Below are 23234 nucleotides of genomic sequence, written 5' to 3' on the forward strand. Positions count from 1 at the left end.
GGGATGTTGATGGCTCTTTTCGGGGAAATAAGGCTTGTAGGATAACAGGTAAGTCATAAATCGTATCAGGCTTTTCTTCCTACTCTGAAGGAGAATTTTAATAACCAGTTTACAATGAAGCTTTTTACTTAGGATACCATTTCTTATGGCTCTTTAATTCAGGTCTCCTGTTCTAAGGAGAGATGACTTTATCACCAGAACTCAGTGAGGTGTTACAAAAACCTTTGTAAAAAGATGGTGACTGAATTGTGTAAGTCTAAAAAACATTTTAAGAAATCCTTTGGTGTTTTCCCTCGGTGCTTGTGTGTGATATATTTTCTAGACTGGGGGTCTTTGGACTCAAATGCAAAAAAGAATCAACTGGAGTCTGGGAAGCAGAGGGGGCTGAGGCTGAGAAGATTGCTGGAAAATATTCCCTGTGATAAGCCGCCCAAGAAGCCTTTGATTAAATGTGGTCCCAGTAGGAGCCCACACTAGGCCCTCTGTGGCACGACCATGTCCCATCTCCAGCTATCAACAGCCCTGGGTAATTACAGCCATCTAGTCATTAGCCTGGGACCCACCTGGAATTCCACACAGGGAGGTGGGTGGGGTGGGGGTAGGAGAGGGTGAGCAGGGGTTGGGGTTTTTAGGCTGGGTCTTTAATAAAACACTTCCCTCTCCTTGACTGACACAACAGTCCTCACCCTGATCCACACATAACCAACCTTTTGTTACTGAAATACAGTTCTGCATACAAGTTTTGGGTCATCTCTCTCTCTCCTTTTTAATAAACAGGCAGGGCATCTTATTTTCTTTTTTTTTTGGCGGTTTGATCAACAATTATGTTTCATTTAGGGGGTCTTTCAAGTTTTTTCTTAACTTTTTCACTCTTCTCAGTCATTGAAAGTTCAACTTCTTAACCTTTTAGGAGATATTTCTTTCTTTTAAGGCCATTCAATGGTGACTTAAGTTTCAGTCATGCATCACATAGCTTCTACATTCAAGGGATGGATTGGTGGATCAGTGCTAACATGTACACAACCTGGCTAAGAAACTACTTTAAATTGAATCTTTGGTTACATGTTACCAACAACTTCTTGCTAAAACTCAATTTGTTGCCGTATCTATAGTTAATTTTTTGAAAAATACAAAAATGGCTGCTATACAGTTTCTTATTTTTCTTATATGCGTGAACATCTTAAAATGTACAACTCAACATAAACAAAAGGAGCACATTTTGTGAAATATTAAGTTCTGTCAGGTTTATGAAGCATGTGTATCATTCATGATGAATTCCTATTTCGTATGGTGCATATATATTGGGATCAAGGGTGTCGAACTCCTTGTGTGACGTCATCAGGATGAAGGAAGTTACATTTGGAGCTACTTTAGGCACTGAGAAGCCAAAAATAGTAAATCCTAACAGGTGCAGACAAATCATTTGCATAGTGAGAATTATTAATGCTGGTATCAAGTTATTATGTTGACATTTGAGTACAGCTCGCTTACATATAGAGTGACGGATATGAGCTGTATATATAACATCTCTGCAAAGCTCATGGCAGAAAATGTTTCAAACAGTTCCACTAAAGAGATTTTCAAAGCTAAGCATTGAATGTTGTATGGCACATTTTTATGGAAACAAAATTATTTACAAATAACTGCTTATTTCCGTAGTAAAGAAACAGATACGCAACCTTATGAAGGGGAATAAGAAATAAAATGTTTGCCATACACTGTTCAGTACCCAGTAAAATAGTTCCTTAAGGACTGTTAGCTGAAAATGTGGAACACAATATATTAATAAACTAATGGTAGATGAGTTTCTTAAACTCTTTGCTCATTACTAGACCGTTCTAGACAAAAAACTCAGTCAGGCTGGAAAAAAACTATGATCAATACCACTTTAAAAGATAAACAGAAAGCCCAGTAGCTTGGAGTCAAATTTGGAGAACCATAAGACTGTGTTTAAAATGGTTGCATATTACTGCCGTTCATAATATTAGTACTTCTTTCACATTTTATGTGACTGCAGTAAAACTTTAGAAATATATAGTTGCTCTTTGTTTAGTCTCATCAAGACTGATTCACTTTACTCGCCATCATTTGCCCATTATTTGATATATGTAATTGGACAAAAATGAAACCAACCAGCAACAAACTAATTCACCATATATTTTATATGAACATCTGTTTAGATGGAGCGTTATACAAAATGTTACACAAGCAAGCTCAAGAGCAGAAAAGTGAAATCTGTGGATGTCGTGGTTGATGTGTGACCCATAAATGCCTCAGTTTTCTTTGTCTTCTTCTCAGCAGCAGGTTTTTCTAATTACACACACACACACAAAAAAAAGACTAAAACTCGTTGTATAATCACAGTAATGCAAGTGCTCTTCTCTCTCCTTGCATAAGCCAATGTAGTGCAGTCTCATCAACAGATGAGGAATGAAACAACACTTTACAATTTAAATAATCCACTATAAACAGTTTTTGTTTTCATTTTCCTCCTTTTGTCTGTCCTTTTACACAGTGTCACTCTATGCTCCAGTGATGCATTTGTCCATTATTTTAAAATTCCTCTGATGTCTATCTCCTTTTCCTCTTGCAGTCCCCTTCCTGGACGCTTGTCCGGCAACGCATTGCCATGTTTAGACATCTTGAATTGCACTTTCCAAGGTACTGTCCACAGTCCAACCAAGTATGCTTTCTGTTTTGTTTTTATCCCAAAAGATAATCCTTGCACCCCGCAAACCCCTTATACCCCCTGAAAAAAACAAAATAAAAAAACCAAACATAAACAAAGCAAAGTTATATGAGTATATGATATGATGCCATTAATAATACTGGATATTTTTTGAGGCTCAAGTAACTGTCTTTTAAGAATCATGAAGGCAGCAGACCATTTGAAAAGTAGCAGTACCACGCACCAGAAGCAGGTCGTCTGGGCTGAATCTCTGTTTGAAGCCAAGTTGTTATCACTGACTTCTGATCCCAGCAGGTTTAATCACAGAGACATTCACAAATAGTAGGAGCTAATATGTGTTGACTCATTACGATGGATAATGGAGTCTTAGAGCTTTCACAAACAAATAAAAAAAAAAAATTAAAACAAAGAAAGAAAAAGAAGCCATGCAATGATGAGACAAGGTCGGGGCGGAGATGCATAGCACTTTTGGACAGACATTTCCAGAATGCCACTTTCTACATGATGTCCTGCAGAGGGGTATCGGGTGGGGCTGCGTTTGATGGGAACAAAGGAGCAGCGCGACCTCAGGTCTTGTCCAACCACTCTGCTCGCTTAGGGGCCTTGCACGTGTGTATGTCCACAGCCTCCTCGCAGTCCTTGCACTCCACCGCGCAGCACCATTTGAACTTGCACTCACACTTTGTGATTTGCATGACTCGGGTGGTGTCGTAGCCTCTCCCGCAGCACATGACCTCACAGCCGTCCGTGCCCCGCGATGTCTTGTTGCAGACCCGCCCAGCGGTGCCCAGAGAACCTGCGCAGAGAGTTTGAGAGTTTACTTATTTGTTTTCCTAAAAAAGCTGATGTTTACAGTAGCATGAGCAGTGACAAAAGAAACTACAGTGATTACAGTTAAAGAAATAAAGACAAACTGTGTAGTGCCTTGCAAAAATGTCACAAAATTTCACATTTTGTCACAAACGTCAATGAATTTTATCAGGAGCTTGTGTGCATGGTCGAACCAAAGCAGTGCATAATTGTGAAGCATTCCTTCTACAAATAAAAAAACTGAAAAGTGTGGCATAATTATGTATGTAGCTTCCCGATTCAATACGTTGTAGAACCACCTTTTCTCGGAGTAACAGCTGCAAGTCTGTATGTCTCTACAAACTCAAGATATGGCTGCATTTGACTATATTTAGATGTATCCTAGTAAAGCTTTTGCCAGGCATTGCAATTTTATTGAATATTTGTCAGGACACACCAAAGTTTTACTGCTATTTCTCACTCACTGACACGTATTACTAAAAGAATAAAATCCCTCTGCAATTCCCAGATCTGCTACTCGTTTATCTTTTTGATCCTTAGCCACTAAATATTGCATTCTCCTTTTTCGTCTGACCTGACAGAATTTAAGAATCACCCTTTTAAGAGTCACGTGAATAAAAATGTAAAGTATTACCTATTTGCAATGCCCAATACAGACCAAGCAGTTTATTGACGCTTCCATACAAAGAGTAAAGGATCTCAATCAGATTTAAACAGCTTATCTTAGGCTAGAATAAGATATATACCACAATTTTTTTTTTTTAAATGGTGCTAACTGAGAGCAGTTAAAAGCAGTAGAACAGTGCAGCTGAAACTTTTACCATTTCTGGTAAAGTGAGTGAATCTGACGGAGTTTAGGTGCTTTGAGTTTCAGTAGGTGCGGTTATGATGCCAAATCAATTTAAAACGCTCGTCAGCGGTGATGAATGCCTCGTAGCGCTTAGCAGCCGGGCTACCACTCAGTGCAGCGGCACATTGTCCATGTCTTATGTGAATGTCATCCCCACAGAGATTAGCGTTCATGTTTGGTGTGAGAAGCTCCCTGTTTGAACTGCTACCTATCACAACAAGCGGCCTGTACAACAACAGACCCACACACACAACTATGCGGTGTTGGTAGAGCGGCCTGCAGTTACACTGCCTTTCCCAAGCCACTGCTCCCTTTGAAGCACCTCTGTGTGTGTGTGTGAGGGTTAAATGGACAGTGGAGCGTGACAGACAGACAGGCTCTCACACTCGGAGGCCCACTCTGCCCTCAAGCTACGCTTAGCTCAGACAGACAGAGAGGGAGAAAGACTGTGACAGACACAGAGAAGTGACTTTTTTTTCTTTTTTTCTTTTTAATTAGCTGCTTGTGTCCCTAGGCTGTGGATTCCACTGAGAAGGTGAGAATGACAGGGGAGGGTGGATGAAGGGACAGAAAGACAGGGAGACAAAATAAGAGAGTGCATGGAAAGGCTTGAAAAAGCTTCAACATAACGTCATCAAATACTGTCCAACGGTTCTTCATCCATCACCCAGTCAGTTTGAAACAGTCACATACTGTATGATCAGGTTCATTGTTTAAAGAGAAATCAAGACATCTCCTGACCACAAGGTTGTGTGTGTGTGCGTGTCGGCGTGGGTGTGTGTGTGTGGGTGTGTGAGAGAGAGAATTGACAGACTGACAGAGGTCAGGTGGTCACAGAACAACCATGTCCTCAGGGTACAAAGATATTAGCTTCCACCAACATCACAGGGGAGGCCTGCTGTGTTATCTGACTACTATTACACACACACACACACACACATGCCCGTGCACCCCTGCCCACACGCACCCACACCCGCACACTGACATTTATGACCACAAAACACACTAGTCATGCATGAGCATACACAAAACACATAAATAGCACCTCTAAAACCTAAGAGAGTCTGGGCAATCCATCAACATCCATGAGAAACAACCCCTCTGTCTTTTACCCCCTCCTCGCTCCTGCAGTCTTACCTGCTGCTTTGTCTTGGAGGCAATAATCCGGAGAGTTCTCAAAGTACACCAGATCATTCTTGGTGGCCTTCCTGAAGGCTTTGTTGGCCACAGTGAAGCCTGTCCCGTCCTGATTCATGATCACCTCAACCGCCCCGTTGTACTTCCTCCGCAGGTAGTCCCCCGTCTTCCTGAAGTCTGATAGGGCCATCCAGCAGGTCCGCAGCGTGCAGGAGCCGCTCACGCCATGACATTTACACTCCATGTTCATGAAGCGCTTCACCGCCTGCGCGAAGAAGTTTGGTATTTGATTAATGTTGTTTCAATCACTATTACATTTGACTTAATGTCTTGCAAAATGTTTAAGGCCATCTACTATTATTATTTTCCCTTTCATTGCTAACTTTCATCTGTCTTCTATGTTGTAAAAAATATATAAAATTTAATCATCTGCATTGATTTTGAGCAGAGCTTTAAGATTGCGTATAACGCCAACTACAGCATGTAGAATTAAATTTCACTGTAGATGCTTGTCCTCGAAATAAAAGCTTGGTACCAGGCATATAAATAATGTAGCAATATAGAAAATTAAGAAGCATTTAAGAAAGGATTTTTAATAACCAAATAAATCAAATTAATGGGTCATTACCAGGCCTCTGCAGAGCTAAAATTTGCTGATGAGCCATTTGATTCAGTTCTGTTGGAGAGAGGAGAGCGCTACAAGGTGTATTTTGGCAGAGCTCAAAGGCTGGACTAGGACGCCCTTGATTTAGACTCACCTGTGTATGTAAAACCATAAACAGGTAAAAATAAGCACTAGTCTTCAGCTGACCATATTTTCTTTTATGAATCTGAGTTCAACAGCACCGGTGTTTGTAACATTTCTGGTGTAATTCATATAAATATTAATCAAGATGAACAAATCTTTTATGTTAAATGAAAGTAAAGACTGATGATTTAAAACCAATGATTGAGATACCATTTCAGGAAAACATCCCCGACTGCTCGAAGTTCAAGAAAGACAAATAAATAAATAAATAAAATAAAAGCATCTCATGTGTACCAAACAAAAAACATATCAATGCTGAAGCTAAAGAAGCTTCATGTTTTGTTTATTTCTGATTTAATTTGGGTACAACGTTGCAAAAGATTTTCCAAAAAGAAAACAATGTTTAAACACTTAAGAAATCCAGTCTCTTGCCCATATTTATTTTCAAAATTTTCAATAAATACAAAAAAATGTACATGAGCCAAAAGTGCCCAAAGTAAGTAGCAGTTATCAACATTTTACTTATTTAGTATTGAGTCATTTATTTAAACCATCAAAATCACATGATTTTTATATGGAAATCATCCACTCACTGTTCTGCCACAGCGGTTGTTGTGGAGGTTCATGAGTGCCCGACCATCCCGGATGGGTCGCTCTTTGGCATCAATGAAGGTTTTGGCAAATTTGATCCCATAGTTGACGTTATCGCTGCATCCACCCCAGTCAAAGTCTCCTTTTCCGTCGTTAGCTCGCCCCCGCCGGAGGGGGTCGCAGTTACACAGCTTCAGCTCCCCCTGGCTGCAGGCACGGGTCAGCGCATACACGACTCCCGCTGAGGAGATGGCGTAGACGAAAGCTGCTTCACGACTGCCTGAGAGGGAAGGATATAAATATAGAAGTTTCTGAGTACAGGTGACACAGTCACTCACTCACAGCATGCAATAAGTCCTTAACGAACCAAAAAAACAGCATCGTGGCACATGCTACACTTCCAGAGATGCACATACTGCCATGACAAGACCTGGTTGTGAGCCATGAGGACATGAAGGTGCAGCTGATGGAGTAAATCAGCCCCGATGTGGAGTAAAGAGCAGCTCTGTTTAAATATTATCATGGAAATAATCCTCGCTGTGGGGCTCTCCCCTGCTCACATAAATTGTTTAAATACAGACACAGTGATACCCCATTTATCAGCACCAGGATGATGTCATGAGAACATTATCTACCATTGCTCTGCTCATCTGTTCTTTGCCGGTTCCCCAGGAAATTGCTCACGCCAAATACAAAAAGAAATTTTTATGATGTGATCGGTCACGGTTGCTCTTTGCAATGTCTCTGTGAGCAAAGTGGCCTAAAACGTAGCAAAGGGATCAAAGTTAACCTTTACTCTCTTAAACGGAAATGCAATAAAAATGCATTTAAAGCTGGTTTCTGAGATGACAGAAAAACTCCAGTCCCTAAATAAGGCCACAAATCTTTCTCTGTTAACTCACCAGGTTAAAACGTTTACGAAAAGTTTGTCCATTTACTTTATCGCGTACATAGGAGCAGATAAACATGACATTTAATTTTGAAATTTTCTTTGCCCAATGACATTACTTTGGAACGTGATAAAACTATCCGAATTTTCAGCTGTTTGTTTTAAAATCACATTGAATTTTCATGCAAACACATCCTGACACGCTGTCATCACAGAGCTTTTCCTCTTGTCCCGCTTGGAAGCTATTCGTGTGCAGTGAAGAGAAATCAACACCTAATATTTACACAGGAATTTATGAATGATGAATTCTTTTTTTATTCAGGCAACCCATTTCCTTAGCACAACTCTCAGGGGTTCATGTAATTTTATCATATACAGACGTGTAATAAATAGATTTGTATGTCACTTCCAAAACACATTCAGCTCCCGAGGGTTTAAACCTTCATTTTAACGTTGTTGACTTGCAATGTATCTCAGCTGAATTTTTGTCCTATCTGTCATCTTCTTATCTAAAATCTCCAGTTCAAGTAAGATAAGACTTTGATTTTTTTGGGCTTCGTGAGCCTATATTCTAACCTATACAGCTGTTTACACTGGCTGTGCGCCAAAAATATATTTTGCATCTTTGAATATCTGACCAAGAGTGCAATTTGTTGATGTGTGTGTGTGTCCTTCACTTCACTTGGTGTTTTTTGTCTTTTAAATTGATGGATATATTATGTATTTATGTGAGTATTTGTTAACTTTTTTAAGGAAAAAGGAAAGAGCACACAAGCATTAAACCAACATTGTTGCGTAGTCTGCAGTGAGCAAACCGCTTGTACTGTATATTCGCCAAAGTGTCCCGTTTACTCTTGGAGGTGAGGAGTTGGGGGCAGAGGATGCAGACGGGATGCATGTGGGAGAGCAGTGACGAGGGCATCGCTGGTCATCTTTCAAAACTGCGCTGTTTGCCTGACAGTGAGAATATCTCTCTAAATATTTACATCTACATTACTGTTTATTCCTCTCACCCCTTCGTTCCCCCTGCCGCACACACGCAGCCGTACAGGCAGGGTGAGTGTCTTCATATCTTTCATTTTCCGCCGTGCTCCGACGGCCCCCACACATGCTTGAGATGGTTGGCCCAGACCCAATAACAATCTGTAGGAAGTCACTGACGTCAAAATCTAGATATAAGGACACTGACACATTCTTTTTTTTTTTCTTCCGACTGAATCTAACATCTTAAAGAGCTGCAAAGGAGCTTGTTGGAAAACAAATTGTTGTGAGAAATACTATGCACTGTGGATCTGCAACCCATATTCTTTTGTAACTCCAAATGATGCTGCCTCTGTTCAGAATCTTATGCATGGATGGTCCATGTCCTGATATAACAAAAAATAATAGATTATCTATTCAGAGTCTGTTCACGCCTTTGACAAGTTCATGCCTTACTACTTTCATTTTGTATTTGTAAATAAATTATTTTGGACCCACGTAGAGAATGACATTTTTTTATGAGTAACTGTATTATGGAATTATGAAGATAAATAGTTATGAACATTGAAGTGGAAAGTTACAATAAGGTCACATCTGCTAGTTATATTGCTATATGTTTATTCTAAGTTCCTGTATAGTCCCACTAAAATAAAGCTATTTGGGTTACATGTACAAGGTTGGGAAATGTTTTCTACAGCTGCATCAGAACCAGACTGTCTCTCCCCTTGTTTTGGACCCTTTATCCTTGGTATAAAACTCATGTGTTGTCTCTGCCTGGCAGAGCTTAGAGCTTTTCACCCAGAATTTCTTCATTATTGATTGTCCCACAAGCTCTCTGTATTGTCCACAATATATGAATAAACCTGATTGAATGATTTCACCTGACAGTGCTTGGTAATATTTTCTTTCCCAAACAATATACAGGAATCTAAAACATATTTCAATTTAACGGTACGTTTTTTTCTAAAGGCTTTCTGTTAGCCATTTTTCATTGATCGTTGTTTTGATCCTATTTGGGCCAACTTACTTGCTTAAAACATTACAAACTGTGACCCTTACAGAAATAAAAATAACTGACTGACCTCCTGTTGGTTGATAATATGCATTGGAGTCCCATGACCACATTTTTCTACCCTAAGCAATAATAGAGCTACAGAAAGTGACTGTAAGTCATTGGTTGTTAGTGGAATGACAGAAACTACAGAAATACAAAATGATGTGAAGGGAAGAGAAAAAAAAATCTACCTATTAATCCTTCATCCTTATTTTTTATTTTTATTTTTTTTACATCATCATTTTAGTTACATTCAAGTTTTATATTAACCAGATAGAATCTGCCTGGTCCTGCTATTGTGAGACTATATATGTGTGATGTGCACTTAAAACGACAATTTTTCCGCACATGTACAAATGGATGATTTTAAAAAACACATCAGCTTCTTGATAAGTTGTGGTGCATCATTTGGAAACAATATGGTTGCATAATTCAACTCTTTGTTGCCCAATCCTGAGACCCTCCTGCTCAGTTTTGCTCAAAATCCATTCTGACAGAAGTTTAACTGTATTTAACCAATAAACCATGCAGCCAATCACATCCAAGGGCAGACTGAGATCGTACCGTTATGTAAAAGAAAGAAAGTAGGCGGTCAATCGTCAGCAAGTGTGGTGGTACAGACCACTCAAATTCCTGATTTGATTGACCTGCACCACCACATATTTATATTCACTTAGGAAAAAATGTGAAGCAATAATGTCAAGAGTTCAGCATTAATTTATCTGATTTGTTTCCCTGATTGTGTTCAGGTGTTCATATAAAGGTTTGATTCAAACATCACTGCAGCATTTCTGTTTTTTAGCAAAAAAAAAAGGTACATAACAATTAAGCTTTTATAAAGTCATTGCATAGAAAATGCTTAGCACCACACAAACAATTCATATTTGCTAAATTAGGTTTAAACAGAAGCCTTTAAATGATAATAAAACGAAGTGGAGAAGTGCAATTTGGCTCTTCTAATGGAATGAGACGCCAAAAGCACTGAACCTTTAGTAAGAAATCTTTCTCTTTCCTCTATTTTAAGTTGACAGTGACTAACAAGTGCACCACTGCTATCTTGTGGGTGGGAGTGTAAAACCACCGGCCTGTGAGCTAAATGCCATGGTGAAACTGATCATCAAAATTAAAATTTACTTCAGCTAAAATACTGATTCCCAAGCACAATAAAACAGAACCAACCCTAGATCTGAAAATCTGAACTCTCTCATCAAGTCACCTCTACAATCTGAACATATTCATGGCAATGAAAGGTAGCTCAATGAATGTAACAGTGCCAAAGTACATTGGATCAATCCGTCCGTCCATCCATCCATCCATCTGCTGTAGCCACTTAGCTCTTAAAGGGCTACCTGGGGATCACACTTGTAAAGCTCACCAAGCAAAACTATTGTAGCCAGTTAACTTTCCATGTTTGTGGAGTGTGAGGGGGAAGAAAACAAAACAAAGTGTGCACTGGAAAAATATTCTAACACCGAGCACAAAGGAATGAGCTGGGATTCGAATTCATTGCCTTCTTGCTGTATGTGAACTGTGCTTAACAACTGGGCCACCATGCAGACTTAGCATAGCCTGCATAACGCAAAAGAATGCAGAAAAAGGGTGAACATATAAGTTCAAAGAAAGACCTGCTTGGTGAAACTGCTTCAGGTTCACCAAGCAGTTTTTTTTTTTTACACTTACTCCGGAGCAAGACACGTCCAAAGACGGTGTGATCACGGTCCAGTGTGCTGCAGTTCCACCGATGGTGTCTGAACTGGTGTTGGCACTCTCTGATCCACTCCTTGGTGCCCTCGCCGATGGCCTGCATGATGTCTGGGTGGCGCTGGCAGAGCTGCCGCTGTTTGTTCACAAGGCCGGGGATGTTGTCACAGATTACACGAGCTCCCAGCGCCCCGATGTACCTGAGAGTGCCAGAAATAATAAAGTTTGGAGATGTTGTATGAAGCGATCAGTAATCTTCCATGTCATTTCTAATATCACTATGAAATGGTTAGGACACAACAATTGGTGGCATCCTGCAATTGGCTGCTTCATGTAGTTTTGACTTGAATGTGTGTTCTCAAGAGGACGCAAAAAGGAGAGTGGCATGAAGAAAAGCTACCGAAACAAGCCCCCTGTGAGTCAGAGTTCACTACACTTAACAGTTTTAAGGTTTGCGAGTAGAAGGGGAGTGGAAACCATTTACTCCACTCTCCAAATAAATAAGCACTTAACCTCTCTGCACAAGACCTGTGAGTGTATGTGTGTTTAAACATTTCCCAGTCGAAATCATGTTGTCACAAATCAGAGCTCTAAGTCTGCAGAGTCCAATAACCCTGTCAAACTTTATTCACTTTATTCTCTTCTGTCTTTTGCTTAATTGCTTTTACTTAACCAGAAGGGTCTTCAAATGTCCAAATAAAGCTGACTTTTACAGTATCTTCCCAAGACACCTTGTTGAGGTTGCCCAAAGTGAACTTTCTGGGCAAGTGAACTCTTTTTATGTCTATACATGAGACGTCTTCCAGACTTATGGCTGTAGGGGGGGGGTTGACGGATCAGACGGGGAAGGCCAGGGAGCTTGTAGCTTTATCGCCCTCTTGTTTAAGGCTGAGAAGAAGGTAGTCTCTAGAGACTCACTACTCCCCTGAGTGGGATTAGATAGGAAGGAGAAGAGCTGTATACCCATCAAAGGAAATGCTGTAGCAGCAATTCACACCTAATTTTTTTCAGTGTAACTCTCTAAGAGAAAGGAGGGTTTGTGGACAGTAAATCATTACCCAAAGGTAAAAAATAACATGGTGTTAAAACTTCCAAGTATACCAGGGCACTGGGAAAACACAAGGTGAAAAACTTTGCTGATGGCTAAAATCTACTTGTTTTCTACTTGCCTGGACCCTTAAGGTGCAAATCTGTTGTAAAACTCAAAAATCCAGTCTTTTATCTAGTCATTGAGTAGCAAAATATGAGCATTATGTGATGCACATGTGCCAGCAACAATCTTCAGAGTGGAAGATGTCCACACAAAGGAAGAAAGAGAGTTGCTAAAATACCCTGAGACATAAGAAATTGCTTAAAAAGAATCAGTAGTGTATTCAGAGGCTTTATGGCTGTTCATTCAGGTTCCAACAGCAGAGATAGACTTCAGTGTGCGACATTGTTATCTTGCTCCAAAACCATTTTCAAAGTTTTGCAGTTTTGCTGGTTTCATGGTGGACTATAAGTTGAAAGGGGTTTTCGGATGTTTAATGCCTTACTTACATTTTGTATTCTCTTGAGCTTTCCACCTCTGTCATGTTGGCTTTGGAAAGCTAAAAGTCTTTGGAAATCGTTCAGTTAAATTAAGCATCTGCATTCTTCAGGTACACTGACATCAATGTTTACTTTTGAAAATAGTTATGCTAATTGCAGATATAAACTAATGCTAAAGGCAACTTAAAATGTAAACCCTAAATGTTCTCTGTTACAGACCACATTTTACAGTGACTGTTCTTTCAAACAAAACATGTCACATCACCTCTGCTCCCAATACAAATAACTGTTGAGTGCTCCTAGCAGGAAACATAGGAAGAAATATTTTGAATGCAATTATTGTTCTTCAAGAAAAATCCCAATGGGCTAAAATTGGTAGCTATACAAAACTCAGAAATCAGCCACGAAGCTATGATTGCTGGATCTTGAGAAAAAGATCATTGTTGCAATGGCTGGGTTCTATTGTGCAACAGAGTTTTCACCACCACCAAAACCTTCGACTTTATTTTTCTACAGTTAAAAATCCTGATGCCAAACAAAGTGTCAGAATAACAGAGCGTTGTTGCCCCCCCCCCCCCCCCCCCCCCCCCCCGCCCTCTCCGGGAGCTGTGCACTGCTTGTAAGGTGTTTGAAATAAGTCTGTTGTAAATTTGGAAATATGTAGTGAAAAAAGAAACAGACATTCAAGGCAATGAAAACAAAAGACTCATCACACATGCTAATTTAATACTGTCTTGAAACTACAATTGGTAATCCATGAATTGCATTTCTGTAAAGTGTCTGACTGCAGGTCAGCTAGAGGACAATAGCCAACCAGCTTGCTTTGCTTTTGTTGCTCTTGATCAAAACAGAGCAAGATAGCACTCAAAATATCCCACAAAAAACAATTTTATAAGTAAGTGTAGTTTTCTGTTTAAGCATATATCATTGCGACTATATAATATATCTATGTTTTATCTTTTTAAGACATTAGACACCTTGAAGTTGTTATAGTCTTACTCAAGTTTATCAGAGTCTGAGATAATACCAGCCAATGCAGTTCTGATACACTGTTGATAATTATTTAACTGGAAACATTAACATTCTGAATGAAGAAAATAGAAGAACTGCCCTCAATCTCTCTATTTATATGACAAAAAAAAAATCAGTTATATAAAATATTATTTATTTTTAACTGATGTTATGTTTTTTTAGATGGCAGAAAATACGATTTTCTGCAGGATCCTCTAATCCCCCCCAAATAAAAAACAGGAATAACACCTGTTCCCTCCACAATGCCTTCTCCCATAATCTACACAAACTATTAGACATTTCAGCATTACCAGCACAGACACCTCTACTATAAACACACACACACATACACACGCACACTCCCTCTACTCTCACACACAAACGTTTTCTATTATGTAACGTCGCCCGAGCTTTAACATTGGTAAAGTCATCTACGTGTGACGCAGATACAGAGGTGGCTGCTACCTGGTGAATTAATGACCCGAGTTTGCCGCTCCAGCTGAGCAGCGCGAGCTTAGCCAACGACGCTGAGATAAATTACGCGCAAAGCAAAGAGCCGGTATTATTACCGTAATCATTATTACTGCTCAGAGCGGCAGGGCCAACAAACTGACACGAAAAGAGGGCAAGCTCACCTTCGAGAAACGCTCGAATCTCATTCACAAACTCATAATTTCTTTCACACCCCGTCGTGTTTCTTGGCTCCTATTTTTGGAGACACGACATTAAGAATTAGACGAAATTATGATTTAAAAACACTAAGAGTGTTTTTTTTTTTGCTTCCATTTACTTGTAAAATAATACTTCCAAGTGTAAAGTTTAATATCATTTCAAAAATAATAAATACATAAAAGCGCATTTATATTTTAAATTACTTGTTGAGGAACTATAGCGACCATAAAGAAACAAACAGAAAACAAACAAACAAAAAATAGAAGAATCCCTTATTGGGTATAAACATTAAACACGTGCTTATTTAAATTCATTCCAATGCAATTTATCCCTGTTAGGGGTTTGATACAGAGTATCTTTTGAAAATTAAGATAAGAACAATTGTGATATATTGATAATTATCTAATTGTCTGTCTCATTAATAAAAACAACCGGCTGTAGTGAATCGCGTGGGTGATAAGAATAGGCCTGTGTGATGGATGTGCACTCACCACCAAGAAGAGTCCACGCGAGGCGTGACGAGCAGCAACAGCAGCAGACACGCACAGTACATCCTTGAGCTGGCACCTTGGTTCTGACACGAAGAAGGCCCGGGTGAGAGTCCGGCTCCCGGAGAACCACCGCGGTGAATCCGAGCTGCACGGAGGCCGAGAATCCTCCTTAAACCCAGCATGGCTCCTGTCTTTTTTTTTTTTTTTTGCCACCCCCCCCTTCCCCTCCCCCGGCAAAGAAGGGGAAGGATAGATAAATCCTTATTCCAGATGTGAGAGCTTGTTAAGTTTTGTTGTGAGTTATGAAGTTAAAAAAGTTGGAAGGCCTCATTATCCAGAGTGTGAGTCCCGTGTTGTGCGGCTGTCAGCAGATAGAGGAGCGCGTTTGCGGTGCCATGTGCGCACCAGACCCTCCCCAGAAAACTTCTGGCTGCCAACCCGGAGCCTTACCTGACGAAGCGGGGCGGGGGGCACAAGCGAAGCCGATTTCGCCCCTGCTCTCAATTCCCCCTTGGTCTGATCCTGCTGTTTTTGTCCTTATACCAGAAGCCGGGACAGTACGTTGAGAGTAAGGGCAGGAGTCAAAGTTTGCAGAGTTGAAGTGGCCGCTCCCCAGCCTGCTGCGGGACTCTACGCTGCGTCGGATGCTCTCCTTTATTAGCGCACGGTGGATAGAGTCCGAGTTAAGGGGGAGAGGAGGAGAGAGAGAAAAAGATGAGGGAGGGCTCGCCGCGGACAGCTCCCCTCCCTCATTGGGTGGAAGCAGAGGTTACAGGGTTTGGCGAAGATCGAGATGTTTAAAAGGAAGGAAGCAGAAAGGTGAGTTAAAGGAGTGATGACGCTGCTGATGTGACGATCTTGAGCTCATCTGGAATGTAAAATGCATTAAGGGAAATTATTAAATAACACAAAAGGTGTTGACTAACGTATAAATGCATTACATATTTAGAATACAAATGGCTTTTCTCTATACTCCTACAATATTGAAACATTTGGACTTCGACGAATTTTATCAGGGTTTTATTACATTGAATCAGATAGTGGCTCATTATTGTTAAGGGACAGAAAAAAGTGAGAGTAAAAATCCACAGCATGCATTTCTTTTTGCTGTTGCGGCAGAAAGTCTTGGGTGTATCTAGCAGCTTGACACATTTAGAGACTGAAATTATGTCCAATGTGCTTTGCAATAATGGTTCAACCTCAGCCAGGTGGGATGGAGAGATTCTGTGAATGTTCATTTTTAAATCTTCAGAGAGAAGGAGGCAGACAAGTTTCAGAAGGATTTTGGTCTGGACTAAAACATGAACATACTTGGTTCTAGATTATATAATTTTGTCCCTGACATAGAGTTTTTAACACGTTTTCATTCCATGTATTGCCACCTTCTGTGCTGAACAAAAACATCTCTAAAGCATGATGCTGCCACCACCGTGTGTCGCTACGGGGATGTTGTGCAGAGCGTAATGTGCAGTCTTAGTTTTCCTTGGTCTATATGATGCTGTTTGTACATTAATATTATCTCCAAAACCTCTGAGGCCTTAAAAGAGCAAATACTTGAACTGAGATAAAATTACAGACAGATGGACTTTACTAAAGGGAGCTAATTTTTAGATGTATTGGTAAAAGAAATCAACGATCATGTCTGCAATTATGTGCTATATTGTTTTGGTTTATCAGATCATAATCCAATAAAACAAATAAAATTTTGTGGTTTTACGGTGATAAAATGTAAAAAAAAAAACCCCCAAAAAACAGAAGTTATTTCTGTAAGACATGCTTATATCATTACCTCATTTAACCAGCCATATAAAAAGAGACAAATGTAATCAAATGTGTATTCTTGTGGCTTCAGCTTCTAGCAACAAAGTAGACAGGCCACAACAATTGTGAGAACATAAAGATGGCTGAGATGCCAAGATACGGAGAGCAAGAATCACAACAAGGGTGGCAAACAAAGCAAACCAACATTATGAGCAAATATAATTGATTTTAAAAGAAGTTCAGTCACTCATTGGCGCATGTTATAAAACAAATGCATATTTAAACACCCCTTTCACTTGCATCCATACCCCTTGTATAGTTCTTCCAAGGTTAAAATGTGAGAAAAAAAAGCTTGGAATGTAGAACCAAGAATCAAGAAAACAGTGCCAACTTGTCCATTGGATCAGCATCATGGCCTAAATATGAACCATATGTGTGAGGCAGAATGCTGAGAGTGCTCAGCCACACACACACACACACACACACACACACACACACACACACACACACACACACACACACACACACACACACACACACACACACACACACACACACACACACACACACACACACACGCATGCACGCCCTCACACACAGACACAAATTTCTCCTCTTACAACCATCCTTGCCCTCTGCCCAATTTTTGCTGGTCCATTTATAGCACCTTTGAACTCGCTATCATCAGATTTGGGATTATTTTTCATCCCTCAACGACATCTGAGAAATTACAAAATGCTCCTATAAGTCAGAAATTATGTTCTAAAATAAACACACTCCACTGCTTTCTGACAATTTTTAGTTTTTTTTCTTTAACTAATCCTGGGTGGAGAAAGCCACAGTTGATTCAGGTGACCCCATTAATACTAATGAACAAGCAAACAAATCAGGAAAATCCCTGTCGGAATTGAAACTATTAGACTTAAGGAAAGCTGTTGCGAAGTGCTATGTCTTCAAACGCTTTTGAAAACAGCCTCAGTGTTTATGCCAAAGCTAGTGTTAAAGCTAAGCTTCTTAGAGACTTAATGTTTCTGCTTATAGCCCAACCAGACAGGCTGCTGCTGCTGACAGAACAAATCTAATTTTCACCATTTTCACAGAAACCCCCCCCAAAAAACAAACAAAACAACAACAACAACAAAAAAGGAAAAAAAAAGGCGATATGCAGAGGGCAGCACTGGGTGGAGGTTTGTGAAAGTCAGCAAGGTGAGACAGAGGAGCTCAGGCTTCAGAGGATTTTTGCACGCTGCAGCTTGGCATGCTGTTTTCTGCTAAATCAAAAGGAATTAGGGAAGTACAAACACATCTGAGTTATGCTCTCCCTCCTGGGGCCGTAGCTGGAACTCCCGTGTCTCTTCCCTCGCCAGCGAACCTGACTCCAGCTTTCTTTCCATAAACAATAACAAAGTCAAGTGCCTCCTTGTCAGACGGATGAAAAGTTTACCTTGATGTGCTGGGTTCAATCTGACAGATGTCTTCACAGAGGAAAAGTACTGATTTGGGTTGCGCTGTTTAAACTGCGGACTGGAGAGAAACAGGGATAAAGATGAAATTTACAGTGATGAAGGATTTTAATGTTTATACTTTCGAGTTACTCAGGATTAGATCTGACAGTAGGGTTGCGGCTAGGAATAAAAGACTGGACCTAAGGCATTCGGTTTAGATGGAAGAGTTGGACTAATAGCTTAGTAATGTGTCCTTTCTGTGGGGATTATACTGTGTGATGCCATGATGCCACCAGTCCAGAGATGAGCTCAGTGAGTATTCATATCCCACCAAGCGTCTGGTAGGAACGGCAGCCCCCAGTCAGGTCTGGCCGAGTTCCCACAATGATGTGACAAACGGGTTGAGGGGAGAAGGGAAGCGGTACGTTGACCTCATCCAAATTCTCCCCGTTTATTTTTACTCTGACCACTTGTGTAAGAAAAATGCCTCAAAAACACAAATTAGTTTGCTCATTATTTAATTGAACAAGCCATTTTTGCCAATTCTTTAAGTTTCTGTCCTCAGATGTTTCATGAGGAAATTTTCTTTCCTCATGATGCACCGGTCCCTCCTGCAGCAAATCTCGCTCTTGACAAGACGCCGCCACTCGTGAACTTCTCAATTGGATGTTTTTCTCTGGTTTCCAACCTTCCTCCCTTTTCCCGATGTCATTGTAGTTACTTTGGGAGTAAAGGTTTCTTTATCTCTGTGTGACCATTCAACGCATCGTGGGACCCAAGTCCTTTCATTGTGGGTAATGACACCGCTACCATTTTCAACCTGCATTTTCACCAAGACTTTTGCTTTTCTTCTGTGTTCATCTCTGTTACACAGTAACTGCATGCTTCTTGAATTAATGTCTTTATAACTATACACCAAAAGTTGCTCCCCTTTTAGGCCTAATGCTGGGAATGACCCTATCTGAAGCTAAAGTCACAACAAGGGTGATTTTAGAATAATTTAGGCTTTTGCCAAAATTGTTTGAAGACAAACTAATCATATTCTAGATTTTGCCTCTCATGTTGCTTCATGGCTGATATCTGCGGGGGTGGGGGGACGCCTTGAACATTTGCAAACCATTCTTGCAAAAGATCTTCCACGCAAACCTCCCATTTAGAAGAAAATAATAAAAAAAGATGAACATTTCATAGTGTTCTTGCAGTTTGCAAATAACTAAAAGAATTCTAATTGAGATAAATGAGTCTTTTTAATGTTAGAAAAGTGATTATGGGTCTTCTTTATAAAATGATTGTGAACATCTGGTTTCGACTGTGCATGCCTGCATATTGATATTTGCAATACAACACCTTATGCTTCTATTAATATGAGTAAATCCCCCATTAATGGAGCCTCACGACCTCAGTTATGAACAGAATATACATCGTGATTATTTTATATATTTTAACACCGAATTAGACTTATGTTTAATTGTAATGGGACATTTATATTAGAAATAACCTCTGAGGGTAAAACAGCCAAGCCTGAAAGCATATTCCCATAATTATCAAATGAAAATCATTTGGTATTGGTGTATATGTGAAGCTAACTTAAAGCCAGATTACAACACAGACCTTAAAAATATTTAGTCCTTGGCAGGCCCCAATGTGTGCGCCAGAAATCCAGAGCCTCAATAATTTATTGTCCTGTAAATTTAGATCTGCCGACAGAGGTAAAGTGCTTTGAACGAATACAGTGGTGCTGGAACTTCAGAAGCTTTTAAACTGATTGGCTGGCATATACAGTAAGTACGTGTCGTCTGAGCCTCTTGTCGATCATGTTTCACCCTGAAAAGTGCGATTTCAGAAATTTCTGCTCCGGGAACGTCCGTCTCTAAAAGAAAAATAATAATAACCTGTTCTCACATGTGCATATTCTAGATTATGTACACTCATGTTACATCACGGTTGGCCTGCACAGGGGGAATGAATGCCTTGCATACTTGCAAGCCTTTCTTACTTTATCCTTGGAATAGCCTGCCATCAATGGATTTGATAAAACTCGTGAACAGACTGTGGGTCCAAGGATGTCATCCTGACTACTCTATAACAGAAGGTTACGGCGTTGCTGGAAGATGCCGTCATGCTTTACCAGAAAAAAAAAAAACATGTCCATGAATGTGCACAGGCTCTCACACACATACACACAGCGAGACTTAGAATAGAGCAAGTGATACAGACATCAAAGGAGCATTCAGGTCATAGTAGCTTTTTTGACACTCAAAACATCCCAGTCATCTTTAACTTAACAATAACTTATATGTTCTTGGTTTTATAATAGTGTGCAATTTAGAGAAAGCCAAATAAGTAAATATTGTAAGAAAAAAAAAAAAAAGAATGATTGTTGAAATTTACCTCAATTGATGCTGGTCATCTTTACAGCACAGACATTGTCGCTGCTTTTTTCTGACAAGAACTGAGTAAATGCTGAGTAGTTTCCTGTTTTAATAGGGCTTTGTCTGTGTGACGAACACAGCAGGTCACATGGCGTGTGACCTATGATTACCTCTTTGGAAACTTGTGAGTAAAAAAACACTTTTTTTTACTTTAATTATTTCAAAGTAAAAAAAAAAAAAGTATCTTGCAAGTTTTAAACGAGGTCCATGATAACACTGTGTTTTATCTTTAAATGTCCCAGTGACACAAATCAGGTTGTAATCACAGCTAAGGTTAAAAAGTTGTATAAAAGGAACCATTCTGGTTTTAGATTTGCTCATAATAGGAAACCTCATGTCATATTATGAGGAAATTGTGACTAAATGGTGAAAATTAATCACTGCCATTCATTGCGACAGCTACTAAATCAGCAAAATTGTTTTATGCAGCCATCCACAAAATCGCGACTCTAACAGAACGTCAGTTTTTCTTAACGCATTTGCATGCCGACAAATAAATAATGTTGTCTCAGATAAAACCTGAAAGTGATAATGTAAATATCCCAGAAACCCTAAGTAAATACGATTTTAAACTGAGGTTTTGTGGAGCAGTTATGACGTGGCAATATGTTACCTGTCAACTCTCTTTGCATCTTCATCTTGGTAAAGCAGAAAAAAACCATTTTAAAACAACACCAATGCCAGAAATTAAATGTAAATGCTATGTTTTAAACCTCTAAACTACCATCTTCTTTGCATTACGCTATCATTGACATAGGAGTCTGTGGTTATTTACAGAGAAGCCTGTGGTAGATCACTGCTTGAGGCCCCAGTCACACTGGATTAAGAGTATAGAAAACGTCTTCAGGGAGGTTGTGGTGGTTTTGTTATCCTGGTGGAAGCGTATGTCTGGATCTTGGCTGCAGTGTGAGGCAGCCTGCTGGCATCAGTTGCAGTTTATCCATGATGTTTGATTCGGACTGGTCATCAGAGAGCTTGATGTGCATCACAGTGGATATGTAATGAGCCTGAATTGCCTCTAATTTGGCCGTTTTCTTGCTTCGTTGTAAGATATCAAAGGTGCATGTAAAGGCTGTCAGGTTTCAAAATCTCTCTTAAGTTTCTTCTTTTACAATAGTTCAGGGACAACTGTAATTTTCAGCATTTAGTGAGAATTGATCAAAATATTAGTTCTTTTCTTCTATTGTGCTGTTTTAAAAGTATAGGTTATGCCATTTTCGATAATTCTTCACACTTTCTATGGTTTGATTCCATTGTGTTAGTTTGAATATATGTCTGTGTTTTTAGATAGATTGTATATGCTGTTGTTTATTGATTACTTATTGTATTTTATTTTTGTTGTGTAGAAACTATATACACAAACTTTATCGTAAATGCAACATAATAGAGGCATGAGTGTAACTTACCCATCTATTATCATTTGATCTAGCTGAAAAAAGGGGAAATGGAGAATATAAATCAGTTGTCCACTGTTTTTTACTATTATTATTTTTTATTCCAAAGGTCAAACAATAAACAGACATGAGAACGGCAAATTAAACAAAATAAAAATTTATCAATCACAATTTACCAATGAGGGATGGGTGCATTGTTTCATTTCATGACATTATGATAAAACGGTGTGTGCATACCATTCCATCCTGTGTAGGCTTTAGATCTGTGTGAACAATGATGGAGGTGACGCTAATCTTGTGGTTTATCATCCCGCGTGAAATTGTCACTCAAATCTACCCTGAAGGGTGTGCAATATCTTAAACTGAATTCCTAAGTATGGACCGTTGTGGGCCTTTGGCAGAAAAAAAAAACAAAAAACGATGAAGGCTCTAACCGTGAGAGAGATCTCTCTATGTCCTGAGCGATGAGAGCTGGGTTTAAATGGCTGCAGGTGCGCTGGAGTTAGGCGGGCAGTATCTTTGAAGTAGAAGCCAAGTGGGACCCCAGCCCATCTCTGACCAACCGCCAGAGTAGACACATTCGTTTTCAATTAACACTCCTTCTTTCTCAGATGCTGCCCCTTTGCTTTTTCTCAACTGATCTATAAAGGTTGTATGTTTTGTTAAAAGGGTAGCATTATGAATTTTCCAGGCACGTACTGCCGTTTTATGGTACAAGCAAGTCAAACAACTATTTTACCTTAGATTTTTATTAAAAAAAAATGCTGTATATAGCAAACATGACTTAAAGATATTTTATTTTGCAATTTGATGCCTTGGAATTGGCTTCTGTCTCTTTAAGAAGGTCCTGCTCTTTCCTCTCAGTATGTCAACACAGCATTACAATGGATAATGCCTATCCATTATGCACAATGGATAGGCATTGTGCATAATGGACAGGCACAATGCCTATTCATTATGCCCTTTGCAAATGTTCTCAGCAGTGTTGGACTGAGAAGCAGTTCGCATGATAAACTCAACAAACTCAGAATTACACCTAATTGTTAAG

At 39.7% G+C, this 23234-nt stretch overlaps 1 protein-coding gene across 1 annotated transcript; it reads right to left on the reverse strand.

Annotated features, from left to right (window-relative positions):
• Positions 1 to 2144: 2144 nt before the first annotated feature.
• LOC102229429 (protein Wnt-2b-A) lies at positions 2145 to 20803 on the reverse strand. The gene is made up of 7 exons (XM_005808636.2): positions 20752 to 20803; positions 18360 to 18439; positions 15155 to 16022; positions 11430 to 11650; positions 6828 to 7105; positions 5487 to 5751; positions 2145 to 3485 (listed from the first exon to the last, which is right to left on the reverse strand). Exons 3-7 carry the CDS (start codon positions 15334 to 15336, stop codon positions 3256 to 3258), a joined length of 1176 nt encoding a protein of 391 aa, XP_005808693.1. The 5' UTR covers positions 15337 to 16022; positions 18360 to 18439; positions 20752 to 20803; the 3' UTR covers positions 2145 to 3255.
• Positions 20804 to 23234: the final 2431 nt, after the last annotated feature.

The sequence above is a fragment of the Xiphophorus maculatus genome, chromosome 1 (assembly GCF_002775205.1).
Source record: "Xiphophorus maculatus strain JP 163 A chromosome 1, X_maculatus-5.0-male, whole genome shotgun sequence".
NCBI lineage: Eukaryota > Metazoa > Chordata > Actinopteri > Cyprinodontiformes > Poeciliidae > Xiphophorus > Xiphophorus maculatus.